The sequence below is a fragment of the Montipora capricornis genome, chromosome 8 (assembly GCF_036669925.1).
Source record: "Montipora capricornis isolate CH-2021 chromosome 8, ASM3666992v2, whole genome shotgun sequence".
In the NCBI taxonomy this organism is placed as follows: Eukaryota; Metazoa; Cnidaria; class Anthozoa; order Scleractinia; family Acroporidae; genus Montipora; species Montipora capricornis.
The window spans coordinates 37504483-37526982 of record NC_090890.1 but is presented as its reverse complement, the minus strand read 5'-3'; the positions used below and the strand labels follow the sequence as shown (position 1 = coordinate 37526982).

The 22500-nt window shown below is 39.0% G+C and overlaps 4 protein-coding genes across 8 annotated transcripts in view; 2 read left to right on the top strand and 2 right to left on the bottom strand.

The window, feature by feature from the left end:
* The window catches only part of LOC138059621 (melatonin receptor type 1B-B-like), a 22873-nt gene extending 20192 nt beyond the window's left edge, over positions 1–2681 (top strand). For all 4 annotated transcript variants that reach the window (XM_068905242.1, XM_068905240.1, XM_068905241.1 and 1 more), the window contains one exon: positions 539–2681. In XM_068905242.1, coding sequence (XP_068761343.1) covers positions 539–1599 — 1061 coding nt within the window. In that variant the 3' untranslated portion in view covers positions 1600–2681. The remainder of the gene's footprint in view (positions 1–538) is intronic.
* Positions 1816–5567, bottom strand: LOC138059622 (uncharacterized). Its single transcript, XM_068905245.1, has one exon. The coding sequence runs from the start codon at positions 5479–5481 to the stop codon at positions 4501–4503; it is 981 nt and encodes a 326-aa protein (XP_068761346.1). The 5' UTR covers positions 5482–5567; the 3' UTR covers positions 1816–4500.
* A 55-nt stretch (positions 5568–5622) lies between these two features.
* Positions 5623–14833, top strand: LOC138014464 (ER membrane protein complex subunit 10-like). 2 transcript variants are annotated; one of them, XM_068861534.1, is made up of 10 exons: positions 5623–5715; positions 5876–5939; positions 7150–7168; positions 8779–8869; positions 8966–9070; positions 10020–10077; positions 11140–11204; positions 11906–11973; positions 13359–13455; positions 13824–14833. In XM_068861534.1, the coding sequence occupies exons 1-10, from the start codon at positions 5647–5649 to the stop codon at positions 13905–13907; spliced, it is 720 nt and encodes a 239-aa protein (XP_068717635.1). In that variant the 5' UTR covers positions 5623–5646; the 3' UTR covers positions 13908–14833. The 2 variants fall into 2 exon arrangements, with proteins under 2 accessions (XP_068717635.1, XP_068717634.1); XM_068861533.1 differs by having other exon boundaries at positions 7147–7168.
* On the bottom strand, positions 14775–22264 carry LOC138014463 (probable ethanolamine kinase). The gene is made up of 7 exons (XM_068861532.1): positions 21679–22264; positions 19718–19860; positions 19055–19138; positions 18686–18778; positions 17566–17636; positions 17115–17188; positions 14775–16499 (listed from the first exon to the last, which is right to left on the bottom strand). Exons 1-7 carry the CDS (start codon positions 22212–22214, stop codon positions 16427–16429), a joined length of 1074 nt encoding a protein of 357 aa, XP_068717633.1. The 5' UTR covers positions 22215–22264; the 3' UTR covers positions 14775–16426.
* Positions 22265–22500: the final 236 nt, after the last annotated feature.

Below are 22500 nucleotides of genomic sequence, written 5' to 3'. Positions count from 1 at the left end.
TGTCCACAAGGACAGCTGTCCCGGATTGTAATCTAAAGAAGTGAGCAGCTTCAGTCCGCGGTGCATTATTACTGTTTCACGCAATCGCAGTGTCGAATAGAACCATGTAAAATGAAGATCACACATGTCGTGCAAAGAGTTGAATCTGTGTGTGCCTCTACATTTCCACTGCGTTCGCTAAACACTACACGCAGTTTCAATTTAAGACATTTGTCAATGGCACAGAGACGTACTAGTCTCCCTTAGCTAGATTTATACTCGATTAGAGCTCAATCCCAGTCAAAAGTGAATAACAGCCTGGGCCTGGTTTCATATTTTCAACTTTTTGGTGATAGTTTCTTTTGCTCATTTTTATTTTTAAAATTGACTTCTTCCAATGTAAGGTTTTGCCGAATATCAGCGTCGAATAACATTTGGGAGTAGAGAAATAAACTCATTGGTTAACTTTTAATCTGGGATTAGCGTTAATCTGCTTTTGAACAACCGGGCCCTGATACTTACCTGGTTTCCATATCTTTTTTTTTTTTTTTTTTGATAGGAAACATCTTGGTCGTCATTGCGATCCATTACGATCAGCGACTAAACACCATTACCAACATGCTGATCGAGAACCTGGCCTTCACAGACATCTTCATGGCCTCTCTTCACATGCCTTTCTGGATCGTAAGTCTGCGCTATGGACGCTGGGTATTTGGTCACGTGGAATGCCAACTAGTTGGCCTGACGCAGTTGTTGTTCGGAATCTGTTCACTTTTCACAATGACCGGGATCGCTTTAAATCGATATTTCAACATAGTCCGGCGGAACGTATACCTCAAGTATTTCTCAAACAAGAAAACTACCTATATCTTAATTGTCGCATCCTGGTTAGGCCCTTTGTCCGTCACATCTCCGCAGTTGTATGGCTGGGGAAAGATCGAGTACCATCCGCTCTTTGCGGACTGCACGTGCGTTTGGAATCTCCCTGATATTTCTTACATCATATTTTTGTGCGTTACGACAATTTTCGCTGCCGCCGCCATTATATCATGGTGTTATTATACCATTTATAAAACTGTAAAAGCTAGCGCGCAAAGGATGCAGGGACACGCAGCTAGGAGTAATGTAAAACTCGACGCAATCGGTGCCACGAAAAATGACAGGACTGAGAAAAAAGTCCTCAAAACATCGTTCGTGGTTGTGTGTGTTTATATGACGTGCTGGACCCCTCTCTCGGTGATCGGCTTCATTGAGGTGTTTGGAGGCTCAAGCCCACTTTGGGCGCATACTTTCGCATACTACTTCGTTTTCGGCAGTAGTTTGGCAAACCCGTTCATATACGGAATTATGAATCCCCAGTTCCAGTCCGCCTTCAGGAAGATGCTTCATATCGGAGTCAATGACGTGCAGCCGATGTCGAGCATTGCTCGAGGGAATGGAGGCGATGGAAGTGATGGAACGAAGAGCACTATCTTGGATGTGGTATACGCCATTGAAGACAAGCCAAGTACATCAATTCAGACGGAACAAGTTTTTCGAAAGAAAAGCGCAGAAAGAGGTGGAGACGTTAGTCTGCCTGCGAAGATTCCCATAATACAAACGAGCCAAGCATGGGTCTGAAGGGAACCACTGCAATGCTACTGCGGAAGTGCAAAAGCCACAAGTCCAAAATTATCGGACTTCCGCCTGTTTAAGAACATGCTGGCTAAAATAACTCAGTCACGTAGAGAGAGTGTGGAGGAAGGGGGGGGGGGGGGAGGGGATGTTACCAATTCGAACTTTAAGAATGAGTAGCATTGAACATGTCAAAAAAGTAATGACCACCAACACTGCCTCAACTAGCAACTAAAACTTAATCCTCTGTATTATTACGACTGAGACATTAGATGCGGGTACATTAAGATCTTTTGAGTTTAACCCCGATTTTCATACTAAAAAAAGCACGACAAAGCGCCCATATCATTGACACCTCTCAGGGAGTTAATAGCCAACCGTTTGACAACTACAAGACAGCGAATACTAGAGAGCACATTACATTTGTTTTGGTTGTTGTTGCTGGTTTTTTAGTGCGTGTGTGAAAATGAAAAGCCCGAAAAGGGTAAACCCAGACAAGTGCAATTAATTATAACAGAATTATTATAATATTCAGCATAGCGGCTAAGGCCCTATTTATATGGAGAAAAATTGTCCCAGGTAAGAGGGTCCCCCTCCCAACCAAGTCAACTTTGGCGAGTGTTTATATGAGAAAAGAATTGACCCTTTTGCCCCCTGTCCCAGTTTCGATCATCAGGAGACTGGGAGGACAACGCTAGCGCATGCTCTCATCATATTGCCTTGACCGAGTTGACCCGGCTAGGCGAGCCAAGTGTTCACACGGAAAAAAATTGGCCCGACCAGGAGGGCAACCCTTCCATTAAAAATGAGTCACCTGGCTAGGCAGATCACCCTTCTAGCCAAGTCAACTTTTTTTGTTATGACGGTTAGCGGTCATCGCGTTTTGTAAGAAAATGTAGGAAAAGTTGGCTCGCCCAGGGTACAGTAGCTCAGGTGGGTGAGTGACCCTTAACTGCCTGGAGTTACATTTTTGCTCTTCTCCTCTATATTTTTTTATTTCTCCAATGTACATTAATTTTAATCTATCTAGCCCCAAGAAAGTTAACTATATAGCACATTCAAACAAAAATACATGAAAGTGAAGACATATTAGTTTAGTACTAAAGGAATGGCAAGAACTCTGTAAGTTAAAATACGGTATAAGTGACAGCATATTATTGTGACGCTCAATTTTCCAAAGATGTGAATTACTGAGACCAAAGTGTCCTTTCCAATGATTGGAAATTGTAATAATTTATTCTTACAATTTCTGTGATAGTCTGTTATCTGTTTCCAGAGAGTAACCTTTCAAAATGAATGAATTTTATGAATTCTATGAATTTTTAAGGGAGGTCAGTAGACCAGGGTTCAGTGTTTTGTCAAAATGCCATGGCTGCAAATTGGCAAATCATGGGTGAGATACAACTTTAAATGATACAGCTAATTTAATTAAAGTTCTGTAAAAAAAAACTGTAATGAGTACAGTGGTTCACTTTGTGCACATATCTCATCTTTTTCCACCAACACACTGGTACATTAATGACATAACTTGAAAACTTTGAATTACATATACTCATGCCCACGATTTAAAATAATCGTCTTGATTTATGGAAAAAAGGAGCCAACTTGAAAACTCTGAGTGAAGCCGGTGATGCTTTTCGTCGGTTGTCAGTACCTACATGTACATGTATTGAAACCAAAGCAGCTCAACAAAAAGACTTGATGACTGGATGAAGTTAGACGTGGTATAAACAAAGAACAAGAAACAAGAGGCTGACCGAAGTTGAAGGCAACCTGAAGGCTCCTTTTTCTTTAGCTTCCATCACAACTTAAGGGAGGGGTGGGTGCTACTCCAATCTCGTTGCTTTCATAACTTGTCCCCAGTACTACCGTAAAGACTTGTGTATAAGCTGCACCTTTTTGCTTAAGTTTTGGGCCAAAAATCACAGGTGTGGCTTATACACGAGACCATTGCTTTCAGAGGAAGTAAACTGGCTTGTAGGGGTCACAAATTGAATTGAAAACCTTCAGTAACTAAAGATTAAACATATTGAAACCTGTTTTTGATCACTGCTTTCGGTGGTTAGAAGTGGTGGCTCTCAAAGGGGCCATTTGTTTGCATTTTCAGGTTCTAAGCCCGAATTTTGCTCGCAAATAGTTCTTTCAAGCGTTTCATTTGCATTTTGTTTGATTTCTCCACTACATGCAAGAAAATACCACACTATTCAGGAGAACTCGCAAGGCAAATGGCCGACCGTTTTATTGCGTTTTTCTCCGATCGATGGCTTCCATACGTCTTGATAAACATGATATCCACACACAGCTGATGCAAAAGCGAACGTTTTGCATGTCCAGACTTCCCTCGTTAAATCACTGCGTGGTTACCAAGCAATCCTTTTGCATCATTCTATCGTTTTTATTTCAACTGTGAGCTTTAAATGAAGACAAGTGTTGTCAGTCACAGGGAAATTGATTAAAAAGAAGCTTTTAAAAGGTATTTTCAGAGTTGATTAACTTATTAATGTTGCTGCAAATATACAACAATAGATTTTGCATGAACAAATGACCAACTTTTTTTACAAGAGTGCTTTGTTTGAGTTCTTATTTTTTCCAAAATCATGCTTGAAAGTTGGGGGTGCGACTTATACACAAGTCTTTACGGTACTGGTACTCGTTTTACCCACCACGAATGTATGAAAAGTTGAGTGAACATTGGAGCGCACAAGGTGGGATTCAAACTCGACGCACTGGGATGCAGTCCACGAGCGACATCCACTACACTATGTGCACTCCAGTTTTACTGGAGCACGCTATTAACAACAACAACAACAACAACAACACAAACCAACAATAAATTATTACACATTAGCTCTTGAAGTTCAGACATAACAACTTGCACTTACATCAGATTTTGTTAGTGTAGCTGTTCTATTCTGAATCATCAAACCTGATTTTCTGTCCTTTGAACTCAAGATTCACAGTTTCTTGTAATCTTTTCTTCTTCATAGCTTCCCAGGATGGGTGTAAAGGTTTCAGAGTCCCTTTGGGACCATTTTCAGTTTTAATCTTACTTTCCCATTTCATTGATTCAGTGTGTCCTTGTGACTTAGTTTGTCTAGTCTTCTTGCGTAAATGTTTTGCATTACTCCCATAAATCTCTTCCCACATTTTCTGCCTTTGTCGCTGCCCTTTGCGATTCTTGGATTCTCTATTCTGGTATATCTTTCCTTTGTTTCTGCCCCACTTGTTTCTAAATTTCGCGGTTCTTCCTTGGTTTAGCCTGGACATACTACGTACAAAACAAGACTCTACATTTTTCAGATCAGATTCTGCTGCTCCATTTTCCCGGGTCGTCATCCTCAATTTCTTTCCAATAGGTTTTCTTTTCTCTTTAATCTTTTTAAGTCCTTCATCGTCAGCTTTAGGTTTCAGTTTTTGCTCATCAACTCCTATATTATCATGAGTCATTTTTGTTTCAATTTTTTTCCTGCCCTCCCTGTTTCGCTTTTTTACACCAGGACTTCCCTTCGATTGAACCTGATTCCTTGTTTCTCTTTTTTTCATGAAACTCTGAAGTGTCTTTGAGTTAATAATTTTAGATAAAGCCCTGTTCTTAAGATTCATATCCCCATGTGCATCTTCTTCGTTGACCACACGTTGAACGCCATCTTGTTCGGTAATAATGCGAACAGTTTCCTCTATATCGGCGTCTTTAAGAAACTCCAGCTCCTGTTCAAGCCTTCCTACTCTCCTCCGGTTCTTTTCGATTTGAGCATCAGACCCTTTCTTGTTCTCAAGTTGCTTCATTTGCCGAATTTGTCGCTGCATTGCGAACACCTTAGCACGTTTGACCTCTCGCCTCAAGGCTTTAGTTTCCTTCGAAATTATCCCTTCTGTTACGGATTCCATCTGTATACCTTGTTACACTTCTCACTGGTTATTTCGTTATTTCTAAAAAAAAATTCAAAGCTAAAATCCCATGGAAGCCATGTTGGTTGGCCATCAACTAGAGACCAGTCTTCTTGCGAACATTATCCATACCATAGTACCTTGCGAGTTACAGTGTCTTCCAAGATGGCGGACGTGAACTTTTCTATTTTTGTCTCTGCTCTTTCACTGCTTCTTGTGATATCGTCGAAAATGGTGAGATGTTTCCCGAAATCTCAAACGTATTAGCTCTTAGATTATTCTTTTACTGTAGGTTCAAGGAATTGTTAATGATTTATAGCCAGATAAATGCTTTTCCCTGCCAAATAATTTGAGCGATAGTAATCATTGAAATATTGTAACTTTGGCTTGGAAGGTTTGTGGTGTGGAGCAACGTGGGGATGAGTTACTTTTTACCCTCGAGCACTGCTTCACTGAAGGTAAGGTCAACTGAGTTGAGGCCTGGTTTTTAGGCATAGGGTCTTAGTTAGGGGTCTTTGTTTTCGAGACGCCTAGTTGAAAAGTGCCAGGTACTTAACAATTATTGGATGAATTTGAGCATGATAGCGACAATTATCAAGGCCAAAGTTTGTGTTATTAGCCGAAGCCGAAGGCAGAGGCAGATAACACAAACTGAGGCCTTGATAATTGTCGCTATCATGCGAAAACCAAATCCAATAATTGTTTTCTGAGCTGAGCTCCACCAAGACAAAACTGATCAAACTGCTAGTTAGTGTGTCAGGTGACGTCACTTCTGCATGCATAAAACTATTGTCTGTAGGTATGACGTCAATAGACCATTTTACAGTTGTAGCTACGTTACCTGGCCTAAGACGAATGGAAGCGAGGCTATCGGTGACCCTGCATTGATTCAAACCTTTGTGCTTTTCTAATGTTAATTTAGACTAATTAGAATGACAATAACACAATTTACATGATAAAAGCAGTGAGGTCTGTTTCAATACAAGGTCACCTGCAGCCTCGCAGGCATTCGTAGGCTTTCTATTCTACATATATAAGAGAAACAGAGCAAGCACGAATTAGCTGCGTGCTTATAGCCAATCAAAATTGAGCTGGTGACACCATTGTATAATAATGAAGCTTGATGGCAGTACTGAATTAACTGCTTTTGGGTTTTAAAGTTAAAAATTATTGAAAATTACTAAAAGAAAGTAATTCCTGTTAAGGGGAACAGGCTAAACTACATAATTAATACAGGGCCGAATCTAGAGGCTCTACGGACGAGCCCGCTTGTTTGGCTTGTTTGCCATGCACTGTACTTCCGAGCCGAATGAGCCAGTACTTGCATACTTCCATAGGTCTTGTATGTGGTCTTGTATTCTGTAACTGCTCCTGCTGTCAATTTTTTTTTCGTGTACGCCAACAAAAAAAATATGGCAAGTTCATAAAAATATTAGCACTGTAATAATAATAATAATAATAATAATAATAATAATAATAATAATAATAATAATAACTCTATTATTATTATTATCATCATTATTATTATTATTATTATTATTATTATTATTATTTTCTACTTTCTTAAATTAATGTACTGTATTTTATAGCAACTTTGCTTTCTCCCACACATTGCTTCATGGTTTATGTATTTATGTGATTTTTGTTTTTGTTATCTTCCGTAAGCAGATGCTGCTTTCCAACCAAGGTAAATGACAGAAATTAATATTTATAAACAAACAAATAAAGGATAGTGAAGAGTTCCCTTTCATTTTCATGACTTACTGCTAACAGTGCTCGAAATTAGTGGTCGTCCAGTCATCTGAGATGACCAGGAAGTTTACTGAGTGACAAGTTTTTGGTAAAAAAAATAATATAAAAAGCCTGGTTGCCCAAGGAAAAAAAAAAAACAGCGGACAACCCTGCCAAAAATAGAAAATGATTTAGTTATAAGCTGCTATGAGCTGACTATTGACTACTGTATTGACTATTGTCGATGTCTGATGTAGTACTGTGAAGTTAGTAATCATTAATTTGCAGCAGATGGTCATTTCCCCATGTTTTGAATATTATGGATGATAGGAAAATGCATGAGGCAATTTCACAAACATTTTGGAGATGGAGATCAAAGAAACCATTTTGAAAAAACCACAGGTGCACACTAAGAACTAAAGGATATTGAAGATTGTATCTCATTACGGCGTGCATTTAATCGTAGGGGGTATCGTAATGGGTGACCTCGAATTTATCAGGGCAACCAAATTCACAGGTGTGGTTATCTGGCTTTAATTTTGAGCACTGCTTGAAGGCCAATGCAGTCTGTAGTAACCATAAAAGGGGGTCTGACTGCACCTACAGTACTACACTATTACAGTATAGTACTTCTCACTTGTCACTTGTAACCCCACTATGCTCTTAATTATCCCTCTTCAGATCAGTGTTGATTTCTGTACTGACAGTACCAGACTGGTACTCCCTGAAATTCTCACACAACTTTGAATGCACAAAACAGTGTATTCAAGATGTCGTTGTTGTGACACAATGATGATCCTTCAGCATTAATTTTATAACATTCTAGATGTTTTGCCAAGTGTTCCTGAACTAACTCTTTCAAGAAGTCTTGACGCTGCAATTTACATGAATATGAAACTAAGTTAAATTACTGTTTTGTGCATTTATTTGCAAAGAAATGTGAAGTAATGGGATAAAAAAGCTTGTTTTTACAACATTATGCATTCAGTGAAAATACCAGTATCATGCATGAGCGAACCTCATCCCTACATCAAAGAAAATAAGAGCATTAATTGAAATCAGTTGCATAGTGCATGTATGCTCTGGTGTGTGCACTGGCCTACATCAGCTGGTTTTTTCAAAGTGCATGCCTTTAATTTACTGTACAGGTTGTCTTTGTTGTGGTTCAATTTTTTTCCTAGTTCAGTTTTGATTTTCCTTTCTCTAATATTAATTACCATAATCCGAAACAAAGGAAAATCATAATTGAACCGGTTTTAATTTACGATATTCGATAACCAGGAAAATATTTCAACCACAACATCTTGAGTTGTTTTGTCTTTTCCTCTCATTGGTCAAAAAAAGTGCTGGAAGAGTGTTGACTGAGGTGACCTGTTATTACAGCTGTGTATGCCATAGCCTGCGAATGCAGACATATTTCCGGCGGTCGTTTCTCTCCCCCGAAAAGTAGCTACTTTTCGGGGGAGAGAAACGACCACCGGAAATACTGTATGCCAATAATCATCGTATTATTATAGTACTGTAATGATAATAATTTTTCTAACAACTTGTTAATTTCTATTCTAGGGGTTCTATCTTCGTGAAAAACCTCAAGAGTTTATCAGGAACGTTTTCACAACGAGAACCACTTTCTCTACATGATATAGATAGTCTGAGGGTATTATACTGCAGCTGTGATAATCATGAATAATGTGTGTTGTTAAGTATGATGAAATTTATAACTGGGACAAATCATTAAATTTGGTCTTAAAAGGGTTTAGCATCAAGAAATGGATACTACAGAATCCGCTTACAAGCTAAATCCATGCAGGAAAGTGGCAGTGGACGAGATAATAGTGTTACAACTGTTGTTAAAGCTGTGAGTATAGAGTTTTTTCTTTCCCTATTAAAAAATTAATGATAATTTCTATTATCTTTCTAAGCTAAAATTTATAATAGCGGAGCTCAATGCACATGCAAGCACCATGGGTAAGAAAATAATATTACTATGGTAACCCATTGGTATGAGGAAATTTGGTTTTGGTCACCGTACAACCATACGTACATCTACCCTCCATGTATGCCAATGTGACCAGTAAAAGTCTGCTACGAGCCTAGAAGGCCCATCAGGCCAGCGCTTATCTCCGGTTTCTGTAGCATGAAGCAGTATTTCTCCTCCCCCCTGGATGGGATGCTAGTCCATCGCAGGGTTACCCCCAGCATGTCGCCAGTACCCATTTATACACCTGGATGGAGAGAGACACCGTGAGAGTAAAGTCTCTTGCGCAATAACACAACACAATGTCTCCGGCAAGGGGCCCGTTTCTCGAAAGTCCCGAAAACTTTTCGGGTCCGAAAACCATTTGTGAAACTGCCAACCTCTTGTTTTGGAAAGCCGTTCTATTGACATGTTTGACTGTGAAATTTGACGACTTAAATCCTCTCCGTTCTTGAGATTCAAGGGGAATTGTAACACCCGAAAGTAGCCCGTAAAGTTACGGGACTTTTGAGAAATAGGCCCCAGGACCCGAACCCGGACCACTCGATCCGGAGTCAAGTGCACTAACCATGAGGCCACCACGCCTCCCACAATGTGACCAGTATCGCGTGACCATATCGTGGGCTCAAGTTTAGAGCTCATCTAGGTCAGCAGTTTATTTTTAAGTTGATTGACCTCTGACCAGATACTGGGTTTTGATTGGATAGCAGGCTCCATTGTCAAGTCAAATCCTCTGGTGTCAGAATAGACAGAGTAAACTCTCACTCCTAAGAGGCAATGGATTAAATAAAATCCAATAATCTCTCTGTTTATTCATTTATTTTTGCAGTGTGCACTATTTACATCACAGCTTACAGAGACAATAACATTATCTCTTGACAATGCAGGTACTATACAGTAAGGCATGGTGCAATTATGGTAAAAGACAATGCAACTAAATCTGTAAATTTGGTTGCCCATTAGGAAACCTGTAACGATTAAATGCATGCCATGTTGGGATGCAATCACATGGCGTTGGTGCTCCCGTAGTTTTTAGGATGTGCCTGTGTTTTATGTGGAAGTCTGGATTTTAGTTCTAGGATTATTGTTTTTCAATCCCATTAATGTTGTCTGCTGCATTTTCCTGTTTGTAAAAGCCACAGATATTGAAAACACCGGAAAATAATCATCTGCAGCAAATGAATGAATACTTTTAACTTCACACTACAGGTACTTTCATGCATTGGCAATGGAAAACCGACGAGAGAGCCTGGTGCTGCTTATGTAATTCATTTTCTCATATTGGCTAGCTTGTCCAGTGTTTTTTCTTCGGGCAACCAGGCTTTTTGTTTTACCAAAACATTTCCTCCCAGTAAATTTTCTAGTCGTTTAGTACGGCCGGACAACTGCTAATTTCGAGCACTGTAAAAGATGTAAATGAAATTATGGCAAGAAATCGAAATGCTGTTCACGTGGAAGGCGAAACCTTAAAAACCAAAGAAAACGTACTCTCATCTAGCAGAGAAGAGAACTAAACACTAACTCAACTTAAGGAAACCGAACCAAGGTTGTGGACGGCAGTTTGGACGGCAGTTGTATCAAATTGAGTTTCGACCCATGGCAGAAGTCTCTTTTCCCGTACTCATCAGCCCAGTGAAAGCAAAAAGAAAAGAAACCTCTGCTAGTAGGGAAGGATTTAACCCAAAAACTTTTTTTTTGGAATTAATCAAAATATATTTTTGGATATCAACTCCTGGGATTGAGACTTTTACTCTTTCTAGCGCCAGACAATTGGTTGTTAACTGGGGGCGTCCTATGGTGCTTGAGGGGTTAATGGGTTAAAAATAATTTATAATTTATTATAGATTTAAATTTGAAAAAGTATGAAATGAGGGCTCCCACTGTTGCAGTTGTTTTCCAGCCATACTCATTGTGTTTGATGTGATTAATTTCATTGATTCTATTCACAGGCCATTTATATGGTGTTGGACTGATTGTCCCGGATAAAGGATGCCATTTAAAGACATTAAACTGGGTAGAATAAAATTATTCTCGTTTGCTAATTTAACATCTTCTCTCAGCAATAATGATCATTGCGGTTGCAAGCAAATTAAGCTGATGCAAAGGAAACCTGAAAAAGAAAACCTAAAGGGACTCAAACTCCCATCCATGCATTTGCACTTCAGTGCTCTACTGTCTGATTTAAAAATAAACACTCTATGAGAAATCCCTAAAGATCTCGACAGTGTCCATCCTTAAGAAATACACATCTTAATGATTAATTCGATTGTTTAGTAAACAAAAATCATTGCTGCTAATTAAGGAATTATCACCATCTCTCCACTACCAGTCAGACTCAACAGGGGATTACAGCGGCCTGAGGCTTACCATACCCTTTCCTTCTTACAAGGAAGGGTTACGTTTTTACAAACGTAGGCCGTGTAGCACTTATATTTCAACAGACTTAACTGATTAGAGTCTAATGTGAAGTGCTAGTTTTGCACCCCATATGAACCATGTGATCGTTGGCCCTACTAATGGAAATGGGCCCACACAAGAAAAAGAGAAAAACTCTGACAAGGGTGGGAATTGAACTGAAGATGTTAAAGTCACGACAAAGAACATGTACAAGTACAAGGAAGGGTTACGTTTTTACAAACGTAAAAACGTAAAAAACATTTTTTTAGGAACAATCATTACCATGAGAGATTTTTTGAATATTTATATATCATTTAGGAATCGGCAACCCTTCCTCCATATTTCAACACTTCAGTTTCTGTTGTGCTTCAAGCAACTGGACAACTGTAAGTTCTGTACCTGTTAGTCTAGAGCCAAAGTAACGTAACATATGGGACAGATAAGAGAAATAACTAGTGGCAATCTTGGATTATTTAAGTGCGTTCGACAGTCGCTTTGGAAGCAAAGGAGAAGGGTACGGAAAGGAACAATTTTTGCCGTGAGACTCAAGACCCGTACAAACGCTCGCAACATTGTTGGGCCCAACATGTTGCGAGCGTTTGCACACCATGTTTTGTGTTGTGGCGTGTTGTTGCGACTTGCTGAAAGTTGTTGGATGAAGTTTGAAACTGGTCAAACTTCAGAGCCAACAAGTGCCAAAATTTCTATTGTTTCGCGGTCATCGAAGCGTGGTCGAACAATGTTCCGTTCGTTTGCACAGTACATCCAACAATGTTGCGCCGGCGCACGCGCACAACATGCCACGTATCCACAGAAATACATGCGAACAAGAAATCAACATGGCGTCGGAGATGAAAAACGTCCCAGAGTCCTTTGTATTCTCATCTAAAGACCCAACATGTTGTGACTTGTTGCGAGCGTTTGCACACATCGGCTAACATCGCGCAACAAGAGACAACATTGTTGGGCCCAACAATGTTGCGTGTTGTTGCGAGCGTTTGCACGGGCCTTCACGGTTTTTAGGGCAATCTCCCGGTAAACAGATTCACAGGCCGATGGAATACAGTTTCCTTGAATATTTTCATTTCTGCCTTGTAAAATTAGTTTGTGGTTTTCTGGTGCCAATTCTGTAGAGATCCACAGTTCTAAGGCATGTTATTTTGTCATATTTGATTGGCTGGTTTACAAGACACAGACGACACAACCATAGCCAAATAAGGTTATCATTACCAGTTTGTCGCATTTTAATACGTTTTATCCACTTTGTCAAAAGGGCAGAAAACGATGATAAACAGAACTGGTGTTAGTTCTTTTTGACGCCGTCAATAAATCCGGCCCAAAAACCTGAAGAGTCTTCAGGTTTTTTCCCAAGTTTCAAAACTTTTTTTCAAGATTACCCCGATGCAATCCATTTCAATCTAGTCTATTTGTGTACATCCATGCTTCTCTTTCCGTTTGCAGTATTTGTTTAATATTATTGTTCAACAGTTTTAAGCGGTTATTGAATTATTTCATTTAATTTACTTTTTGGGCATTTTGGCTGTCAAGAAATTATATCATTTTGCGTGACATAGTTCCTTTAATTGTCTGTGTTCTGAGACACAATTGATGTTGAAGTTGGTGAGAACAGCAAGGGGACACTAACGTGACTTGCATTGAAATCCGTATGCATCTTATTAGGGTAATCCTGGACTTATAAATCTCATGGTCTATGAACCTTGTCTGTGATGTACATTAGATACAATGTAGCCATCTGCTTATTCTCTTGCAGTCCTGACACTCAAACATACATTCAGAAACTAGAGAGGGAGAGGCGAGACAAGGCAACCGGGAAAACTCAGGATAACAGATCATTTCTGGCAAAATATGTGAGTAGACTTGTGCAATGATCTTTGTTTGAAGTCTTGTGCATCTTTTATACGCCAACAAAATCTGTGATTGACTTTTCGTTAAGTTAAAGAGTTCTAGTGGGAAAAGCTTTCTTCACCGAGTGTGCATGTTTCTTGTCAGTTTTTCATTTTAGGAATTTAAGCCAATGATTAATCTAGTAATACTCCTAAAATTACCACCGCATTGATACAGTGTATTTAAACAGGTCAACAATCCCTTCCCTCAAAACTGCTACAATGGGGGAATAACCATGGTTGATCCTTTGATGTCAATTTTAACTTTGTCCACTGCACTACAACATGATTGTTTTTTAACAACAAGGGGTTGATTGCTTCTTTTTCCCTAGTGGATGTACATCGTGCCTGTTGTGATTGTAATGATGCTGTCATCGCAACAACCAGAACAACAAGGGGAAGGATCTAGTCAATAAACATTTTCAACAGAATCGACAACAGTACCGGCCATCACTGACCTCCATGATGTACACGAATAATAATATTGTCAACTGCAAGCGGGCAAAATTGACTTGATAAAATTACAGTTTTCAACATGTGCGTTTTGCTGGATGCTGATGTTGTCTGCAGAGGTCGTGAACTACATTAAGTAAAGGGGCATTAACTGCACAAGGAAGAAAGGAGACTTGCTTTGGAGGCTGTTGCGGTGATAATTATTATTTTGTGTCAGCCTTTGGCATCATTGGATCTCTCCCCTCCATGATCTGCATAGTTGTTAACTCTATTATTATTATTATTTTTTTTTTTTAACTTGTGGACTCTGAAGTTCAAGCTCGAATCTGCAGCATACTGGCTTCATACGCCATACGTATTGGTCACATCAAGCATTGCACTTGCACGTGCGTGTATCTCACTTAATCTGTTATTTGTGATCACGCAGGAAAACGCAGGCTAATACTTGAAATACCATAAAACACCTTAGCATTAGACGCGTAACTACATGTAGCAGTATCTGATTTGCAACTGATGTTAAAAGTGCCCTGGGAGCATTTCCATGTATTGGTTCATTCAGTTTCATTGATGCTCGCTTCGGAACCAGCCGAAGCGTTATCAGTCAAGTAGCGAATGGTTTGGGACATTAAACAGTTAGTGAACAGAATAAGGAAGGCTCTCAACCAATTACGTTTGAGAAGACATTTACGTTAAACACTTGGCTCAGTGTGGCAAGCCAAACCATTGATTGATGTCCCTGCCTGCAGTGTGTCTGTTTGTGTTATTTAACCTGGTATGGAAGATCTTATTTCCGGTACAAATGTGAATAATATTAGATGCAAATAACTGTTGTATTTTAAGTCCTTTTTATTCGTATTTCACCAACAAATAAAACAAAATTTCAAAAATATCTTCACATTAAGCTATTAATGATTTTTAGCCACCCACAGAGAAACACTAATATTCCTTCCCACTGGTTTACATTAACAACAAAAGCTTAGTCATACATGTAATGCGTACATGTACCTAAACTCAAGTATTTTTCGTCTACAATATTAATCTCCCCACCAAAAGCAAACATGTTTTACCATTCTTACCTCAAATTTTCGCTTTTTATTTGCCTGGCAAGATGTGCAAACCTAGCAGTAATTTGGACCGACAACCATGATAGGTGAGGAATTGGTTTACTGATGAATGGTATATGAAATGAATCATATATGAACTGCGGATATGAAATCATAACTGCGAAGATCATAGCTTCACTTGATTTCATATCCGCAGTTCATATATGATTCATTTCATATACCATTTCATCATTGATTCATTCCTCACGGGACCATTAGAACCCACAAATGACCAGCTCCCAACGTCAGTGGCTTCATAGCTCAGTTGGTTAGAGCGTCGCACCGGAATCGCGAGGTCACGGGTTCAAACCCCGTTGAAGACCTGACTTTTTCAGGCTTCTCTACGCAATTGCAAAAATCGCGTTCATAACTGCGAAGATCATAGCTTCACTTAATTGGTTTACTCTCGATATTACGTCTCAAACTGCTTTGCAATGCAAAATTTCTTTGAAAACAGGAATGCAAAGAACTTTGAAACGTTGAATTGAGAATAAACCCATGCCTCTCATGTCATCCAGGTGATCTGGTGACGTAATTCGGAGGACTGGGAAGAAAAATTTTAACGCCGTATCCCACAATCGCGCGCGGCCTTAGGTGTTGTTTCCAAACTCCCTGCAGTATTTCCATCGCCAAAACTCAACAGATCATTCCGTGTCTACCACATTTCCTGTTGCTGAATGAACAATCAAGTAGACCCGACGAGATCTAACCTCGCCTCTGCCATGTTGAATTCGAAAATAAGGCCGCGCGCGGTTGTGGGATACGGCGTTAAAAGTTTTCTCCCCAGTCCTCCGAATTACGTCACCAGATCACCTGGATGATCGTGGGTCCAAATTACCGCTAGTTCTGCCAAGTTTATGTGGCTTGCACGGCACAGAAAAAGTGAAATTCTAGGTAACAATGAAGACAATAATGTTTGCTTTAGATGGGGAGATTTCTATTAAAAACTAAAAATATTTAGGTTTAGACGCACTTTAATAATGGATGCTATCATGAAAATTTCTAGTCCTCGGTCCTAAGGGTTGTTTAATACATGCACGTACAATATCCCTTCATTTCTTGTTAATAATAATCATTATCATAATTATGAACAAAAGCATTTCAGACTGAGACACTTAATAATTATTTACCCAACATTGCAAGTCCCGTTTCTTTCCATTGAATTCCATTAAGAACAAACAACATACAAAACCAAAACCGTTTCCAAAACAGTTATAATACATGTATTATGTAATGCATGCATTAGATATGGATACTTTGAAATAAATTTATTGTCTAGTTTAAAGATATGCAACCCAAGGTTCTGATGGTTATTGACTACAAGTAAAATATGCCTACATTTTTTTTTGTTAATAAAATGTTAATAAAATGGTTGTTATTCAGTTGTTATATGTAAGAGCGAGGAATTCGTCCTTTCGCCTGAAGTATTCATTGAAACGAGCTATTCCATACCTAGGACAAAAATTCATAACATCAAGGTTTGCATAGTTTAAAATAGGGCAAAATTATGTAGGAGGCCAGTCTTTTGTAAAGAATTCAAGAGTTCCAAAATAGCACATGTACATGTGTTCCTTGGGCTAGCCCTTTCCTCCAAAGGGTTAATACTTAAAGTTTATGGATTTCAGACCTAAAAATTGAATTTCTTTGATTTTTTATTTTTATTTTTTTGGTATGGCACCAACCCAAACGTCTCTCTAACATATGTGTACTTATTTGTCAGGGTGGTTTAGTGGTCATCAACAGTGCCTCCCACCTCTGTGACCCAGGTTCAACTCTTGCCTCGGGTCGTATGTGAGCTGAGTTTCAGTCGATCTCAATCTGACTCCGAGGGTTTTTCTCCGGGTACTACGTTTTTCCTCCCTACTCAAAATCGACTCCCGGCCTATTTCATCAGGATGTGTTGCTGTGCTCCGAGGTCATACATAGGTCGTGTTCAGGGGCCAAGCGCCGAGCCGGCAGCACAGCTCCTTCGGTCCAACCTCGTTATTAATTCAGTCTCTGACTGTGAGAAAGGGCGATTAGCAGGTCAGATATTATGATATTATATACACAACGTTGTATACTTACCCTAAAAAATCAAAATCGATAGCTGAAAAATGCGCTTGAACTAATGCCCACATGGCCCAATAGAAATGCGCTGCCTGTACCAAGGAAAGAGATAACAAGATACAATGTTAAAATTGTTAGGACTATTAATAATTTAATTTAAGAGACCCACTTAAACCAGTCAGTAGCCCTTTGGAACCCTTGGGGATAAAATTTTCAACTGGGGTCACAGTTAAATCAATGTTCCACCCTAAAAGCAAGGACTCTGAACCATTTTGTGCACAGAACACAAATGAAACTCTTCAAGCAAGATGAGCCAATCTCCTTGTCACTCGTTCGGACTCTTCATAGTTTTACGTCGTGAACATCGTTGTAAGGTCAAGTTTGGTAAATTCCTCATCTGTTCCATTTGTGAATTTTCCTTTAAAATTATTATTATTTACTTCGTCTCACAGCTCAAATAAAATCTTACCAGTGCAAAATGATTGGCTTGCACGTAGAGCTTCTCAATCTCCATCTCTGAAATTATAGGATTGGCTTCACCTAACAAAAGGTAAAATTTAGAAACAGACAAAAAATTGATTTAACTCAGTTTAGAGAGCAGACCCACTTGTAAACAGGTGCTGGTAATCGTTATGGGTTGCAAATGTAGTCCGGTTGGTTTCTTCCCAAACACAGCCTTGATGCACTTTGTGAGTCCACAACAAGTTTTGCCCACTGTGATAACCAATGTCTTTGTCGATAAGGGTCCAGACAATACCACATTGGACTTATTTTTTTTACCACTGATAATATTCAATGTCAAAGAGAATGTTTATTTCAGAGCGTGACCAAGATCATGACTTCAAAGAAAGAGCAAACCTTGTCTACAACTCTCTCAAAATCTGATTGGATGCATGACACATTGATGGGAGCAGCAAATAATAATTGTCTAGACTCTTATTGACAATGGCTAATTAGCCAATCAGATTGTGAGATTACAAGGTATTGTGGGAATTTTTTTGTAATAATATTATTATAGGTCGGTGCCATGTGTTTGCGTTTTTTATTGGCCTGATTACTCGTTTTTAGGTATTTTTAAGAACCCACAATTTTTTTGCAGATGGCCTTTTTAAAGAAACAAAATCTGCACTGAGCAAAGCAGAAAACCAAAAGTACAATCAACATATAATTTTATGATACAGGCCTATACCGTGATATTATACCATACAGAAAATTGATAGAACACAAAATTTTAATACTCCTCCACCCTTCCGTGCAATTTTTCCAAAATGGCTGCCATTTTAGTATTCTTTTGTTTCCTTGCAAATTGGGCCTTTTGGCCTAGCTTTCAAACGTGAAATTCAAAAGAATATTTTATAATTTACCCTTGAACGAACCCAAAAAGGCCAATTTGCAATCAAACAAAAGAATACTAAAATTGTGCCCATCTTGGAATAAGGTGAATTGATTATCTGAGTGTGGCAGTTGTCGAAGGTCCACAATAGTCTGCAATGATTAGCTTACTATAACTTTACATTTCAAGTAACCACTAAAATTCTCCTGTTTGAACCCCATGCTCACCATCTCATTAGAAAACTCAATAATATTACCTCTTAGCTTTGCTGCTTCCTCAAGGTAAGTGGCAATCCACTTCAGCTGATGTTCCCGCTTTGGGTACAAATTGTAGTCCACTTCGTCCACACCTGTACAGTGTACAAAGACAAAAGTTAGCAATTAAAAACACTGTCTTCTGTTCACACTTACAAATACAACCTTAGCTGTGCAGGTTAAAACATAAACTGGATTACCTTGGATTTGACTTCTCTTGTATAAACACTTTAGTGCAACCAAATGAGGTACAGAAGTTCTCATAATAATAATAATAATAATAATATTATTATTATTATTATTATTATTATTATTATTATTATTATTGTTATCATTATTATTATTGCTTTGAACAATTCAAGATTTTATACCTGCATATTCACAGAAATGATTCCCAATGTCGTGAGGCAGGAAATTCATACTAGCATACTCGTAATCAATCGACAGGACACTGTCTGAATTCAAAGAGAGCATTCACGTTAATTGTGTAGTTAATCCCTTACAACCATAATTAATTTAAAGCGTTCCAGGGATCCACAGAAGCTGAAAAATTCTAGCTGGCTATGGTCTATTTCAGCAGGTAGAATAGACCATTTTACAGTTGCGTGCTTAGTTACCTGGCCTATGAATGAAAGTGAGGCTGGAATTGACCTTGTTTTGATAGAAACCTCACTGCTTTTCTTACGTAAGTTCTTACTAATTAGCATGGCAACAAAATCATTAACATAGGAAAAGGAGAGAGGTTTGTATCATAAAAAGGTCAACACCAGCCTTGATAGCACTTTTATTTGAAGGCCCAGTAACTAAGTACACTTGTACTGTAAAGAGGTCTAGTAATGGCTCTTTGCCACATCGTTGAAAGCTATGTAAAATGTCAGTTATCTAGCTCTTAGGATGGGCTTGAGAAAAAATTCAACATTTTTACATTTGTCAATTTTTAAAGTATGATTCAAGTGTTTCCCAATGACAAAACGTTTCTTCTGTTGGTTTGAAATACGAAACATGCCTTTTGTTTCTACTAATATTAAACTCACCATTTGTTTTATTATAGACAATATTAGCACAAAGTAAATCATTATGGCAGAGCACAATCGGACTGTTGTGTTTGAGCAATACACTCTTGAGGACCTCGATCTCTTCTTTGAGCTTAGCTTTACTTGGAGCTTCCCTTTCATACCTCAAAAAGAAAAAGACAGAAAAGTTATTCCTCTAAATGAAAGGCAAGAATAAATGTGTAGCTTATATACCCTTGCTTAAGGGCAAATTAGAGATGATCACCCAATTAATGGCCACACAGCAGCAGGGGTTCCATTAAAAGCCGGTTACCAGCGTTTTACCGCTGCTTATAAGGGAATCTTTGCTGATGTCATTGTTTACATACTTTTTGTTTCATTAACATACTAGTTTGCTCACAGAACGCATCACGCTATTCGCAAATTTACTTCAAAAGATAAAATTTGTCAAATTTCCAATTTTAAGCCTTTTAGCTTTGATAACAAGCCAGTTATTAGCCATCAAAAAATAATAAGTTACTGGGTGGCAAAGGTGCTGATGACCCGTACATTCTTTTTCTCAATTATTCTGAATTTTCAAAGCATGCAATAGCCTTGTACTAATGAGGCAAAAAATGTAAAAGAAAAACTCCCATATAGGGCTTCTTACCACTGTCTGTTTACATGTTTACAACCAATGAGCAGGTTTGCATTGGGATCACAGCTTAATTGGATAAAGTAATTGGAACCCCCCCTGCAACAGGTATATCATTTTGTAATGAACTTAACCCAAATGTTGTGATCTACATATGCAATGTGTACATCATGAAACAGATGACAGATTGTGATATCATCATCATCATCATCATCGTCATCGTCATCGTCATCGTCATCATCAGTATCATTATCATTATCATTATCATTATCATTATCATTATCATTATCATTATCATTATTATTATAATTAAATGAAAGGTGTTACAATTGAACCCACTGGGAACTCAGAAAAATCCGAGCCCCAGATGGGATTCGAACCCACGACCCTCCGTGATCTAGTACCGAACCGATGCTTCAACCACTGAGCTACTGGAGACTCTATGGTGAGCAAGGGTGAAATGTGGGAATTTGACTAGAGCTGCAACACGCAGCCACAGAGTCAAGTATCGACTGACAGCATAGCTCATAACTGCATCGCGCAGTCACATTAAGAGCATCATTGCATGATGCAGCCAACCAACCACCAAAGTGAGCGAATGTGAGAGAATGTTTCAGTCCCCCTCGAAAATAGAATTGATCAAAAGCTATCCTCTCCCTTCTTGATTTATAAAGCAAGCATCTTAACTTGCAAAACATGGAGCTTGACATTCGAGGCCCGGTCCTTCAATGTATGAATTGTACAACAAGAGAGGTAAAATAAATTGCTGGGAATGTGATTTGTCAACAAACAAATTGATGCTAATTGTTGGCAACTTGATTATAAATGGTGTGACTTGTTTTATTTTTAGCGGACTTGATATTTTGTCACATTCGGCATAGCAGACCCTACCCTATCGTCGGATTTGAGTGTCATACCCTACAAAAGAACAATCGTCGTTGGCACCTCCTGTCTTTAGAGTTAATAAAGACCTTTTAGAGACCTTTTGAAGACTTTTTGTAGGCCAATCGCTCACAAATGCTTCACCTCTTCCTTTAAACTCTTCTATCTTGTCCAAACACAATCTTTTATAGCTGTTAGCATCTTTGGCACCCAAAAAAAAAATTCACTTGAAACCTCACACTTCCAGTTCAATTTTCCCCATCCCACGCTGGCAAAGGTCAACTCCGGGGGGGAGGGGTTTTGCAGTTTCTATTTGATCGGCGCATAAGTCAAAGGGGAATTGACAGAATGCCAGAGTCCCGTTTTTTCCCACTCACTCCTCCCCCAATTCTTTCCTGTATGTCTTGCTCTCAACCAACACCTCCCGACCCATTTCTTTCAAACCCTGACTTCCCCATTATATTACCTTTCGTTCTTGGAAGAGTCTTCGAATTTGTCCGGAAGGAGATTCAAGTATTTCATCATACCGTTGAACAACATAGGTTCTGCTTTGTGGCGGGAATTTTTGTGATCTATCTCAATGGCATGAAGTCGAGCCATATGGCGCGCAACCAATGAGGAAATGTGAGGATCAGCGATTGTTTCTGTGTTAAGGACATCGCCGGCTAAAAACCCGTAGGCAAGACCATTCTCCAATGTTCCATGAACTGCGGGACCGTAACCCTTCGAAAACAAAATCTGGAAGGTTTCGAGCTCTTTTTCTCGATCTATGAAGAGCTCAGTTTTGTTTCCGAAAAGTCGGAACAGAATCATTTCGCCGGCTTCCAATCCCTCCTCGATGCATCCGATAAGCTTGTTGCTGATCCCCTCGCTGAACTGCTTGAATTTGACTTTCTCCATGTCCCATTCTGGTCTGATCTGCTCCAGAACTGGCTTAATACTTTCCACTGTGTTTTCCGCATCTAGGCGATGAGCGAAATGATGAACTTCCATTGGAGACATCAAGGGAGCATTTCATGAAAATTGGAAAATTACGGTGATTTTCGTACCCAGTTTCCTTTGAGCAGTGAACTGCAATGTTTTTGTTTCCAAAAATTTATGGGAAATTTACTTTGAAATACAGATGAATACAGACAGCCATACTGGTGCTTTTGAATACAACAGTAATTTACAATACCATACACGCCAGTACCAGATCTACTTACACAAGCTACATGTAACAATGCAAAATTGAACAATTTGTTCTGCCAGTGCTGCACCATTATTTTGCAGAGTTGGTTGGACAGCT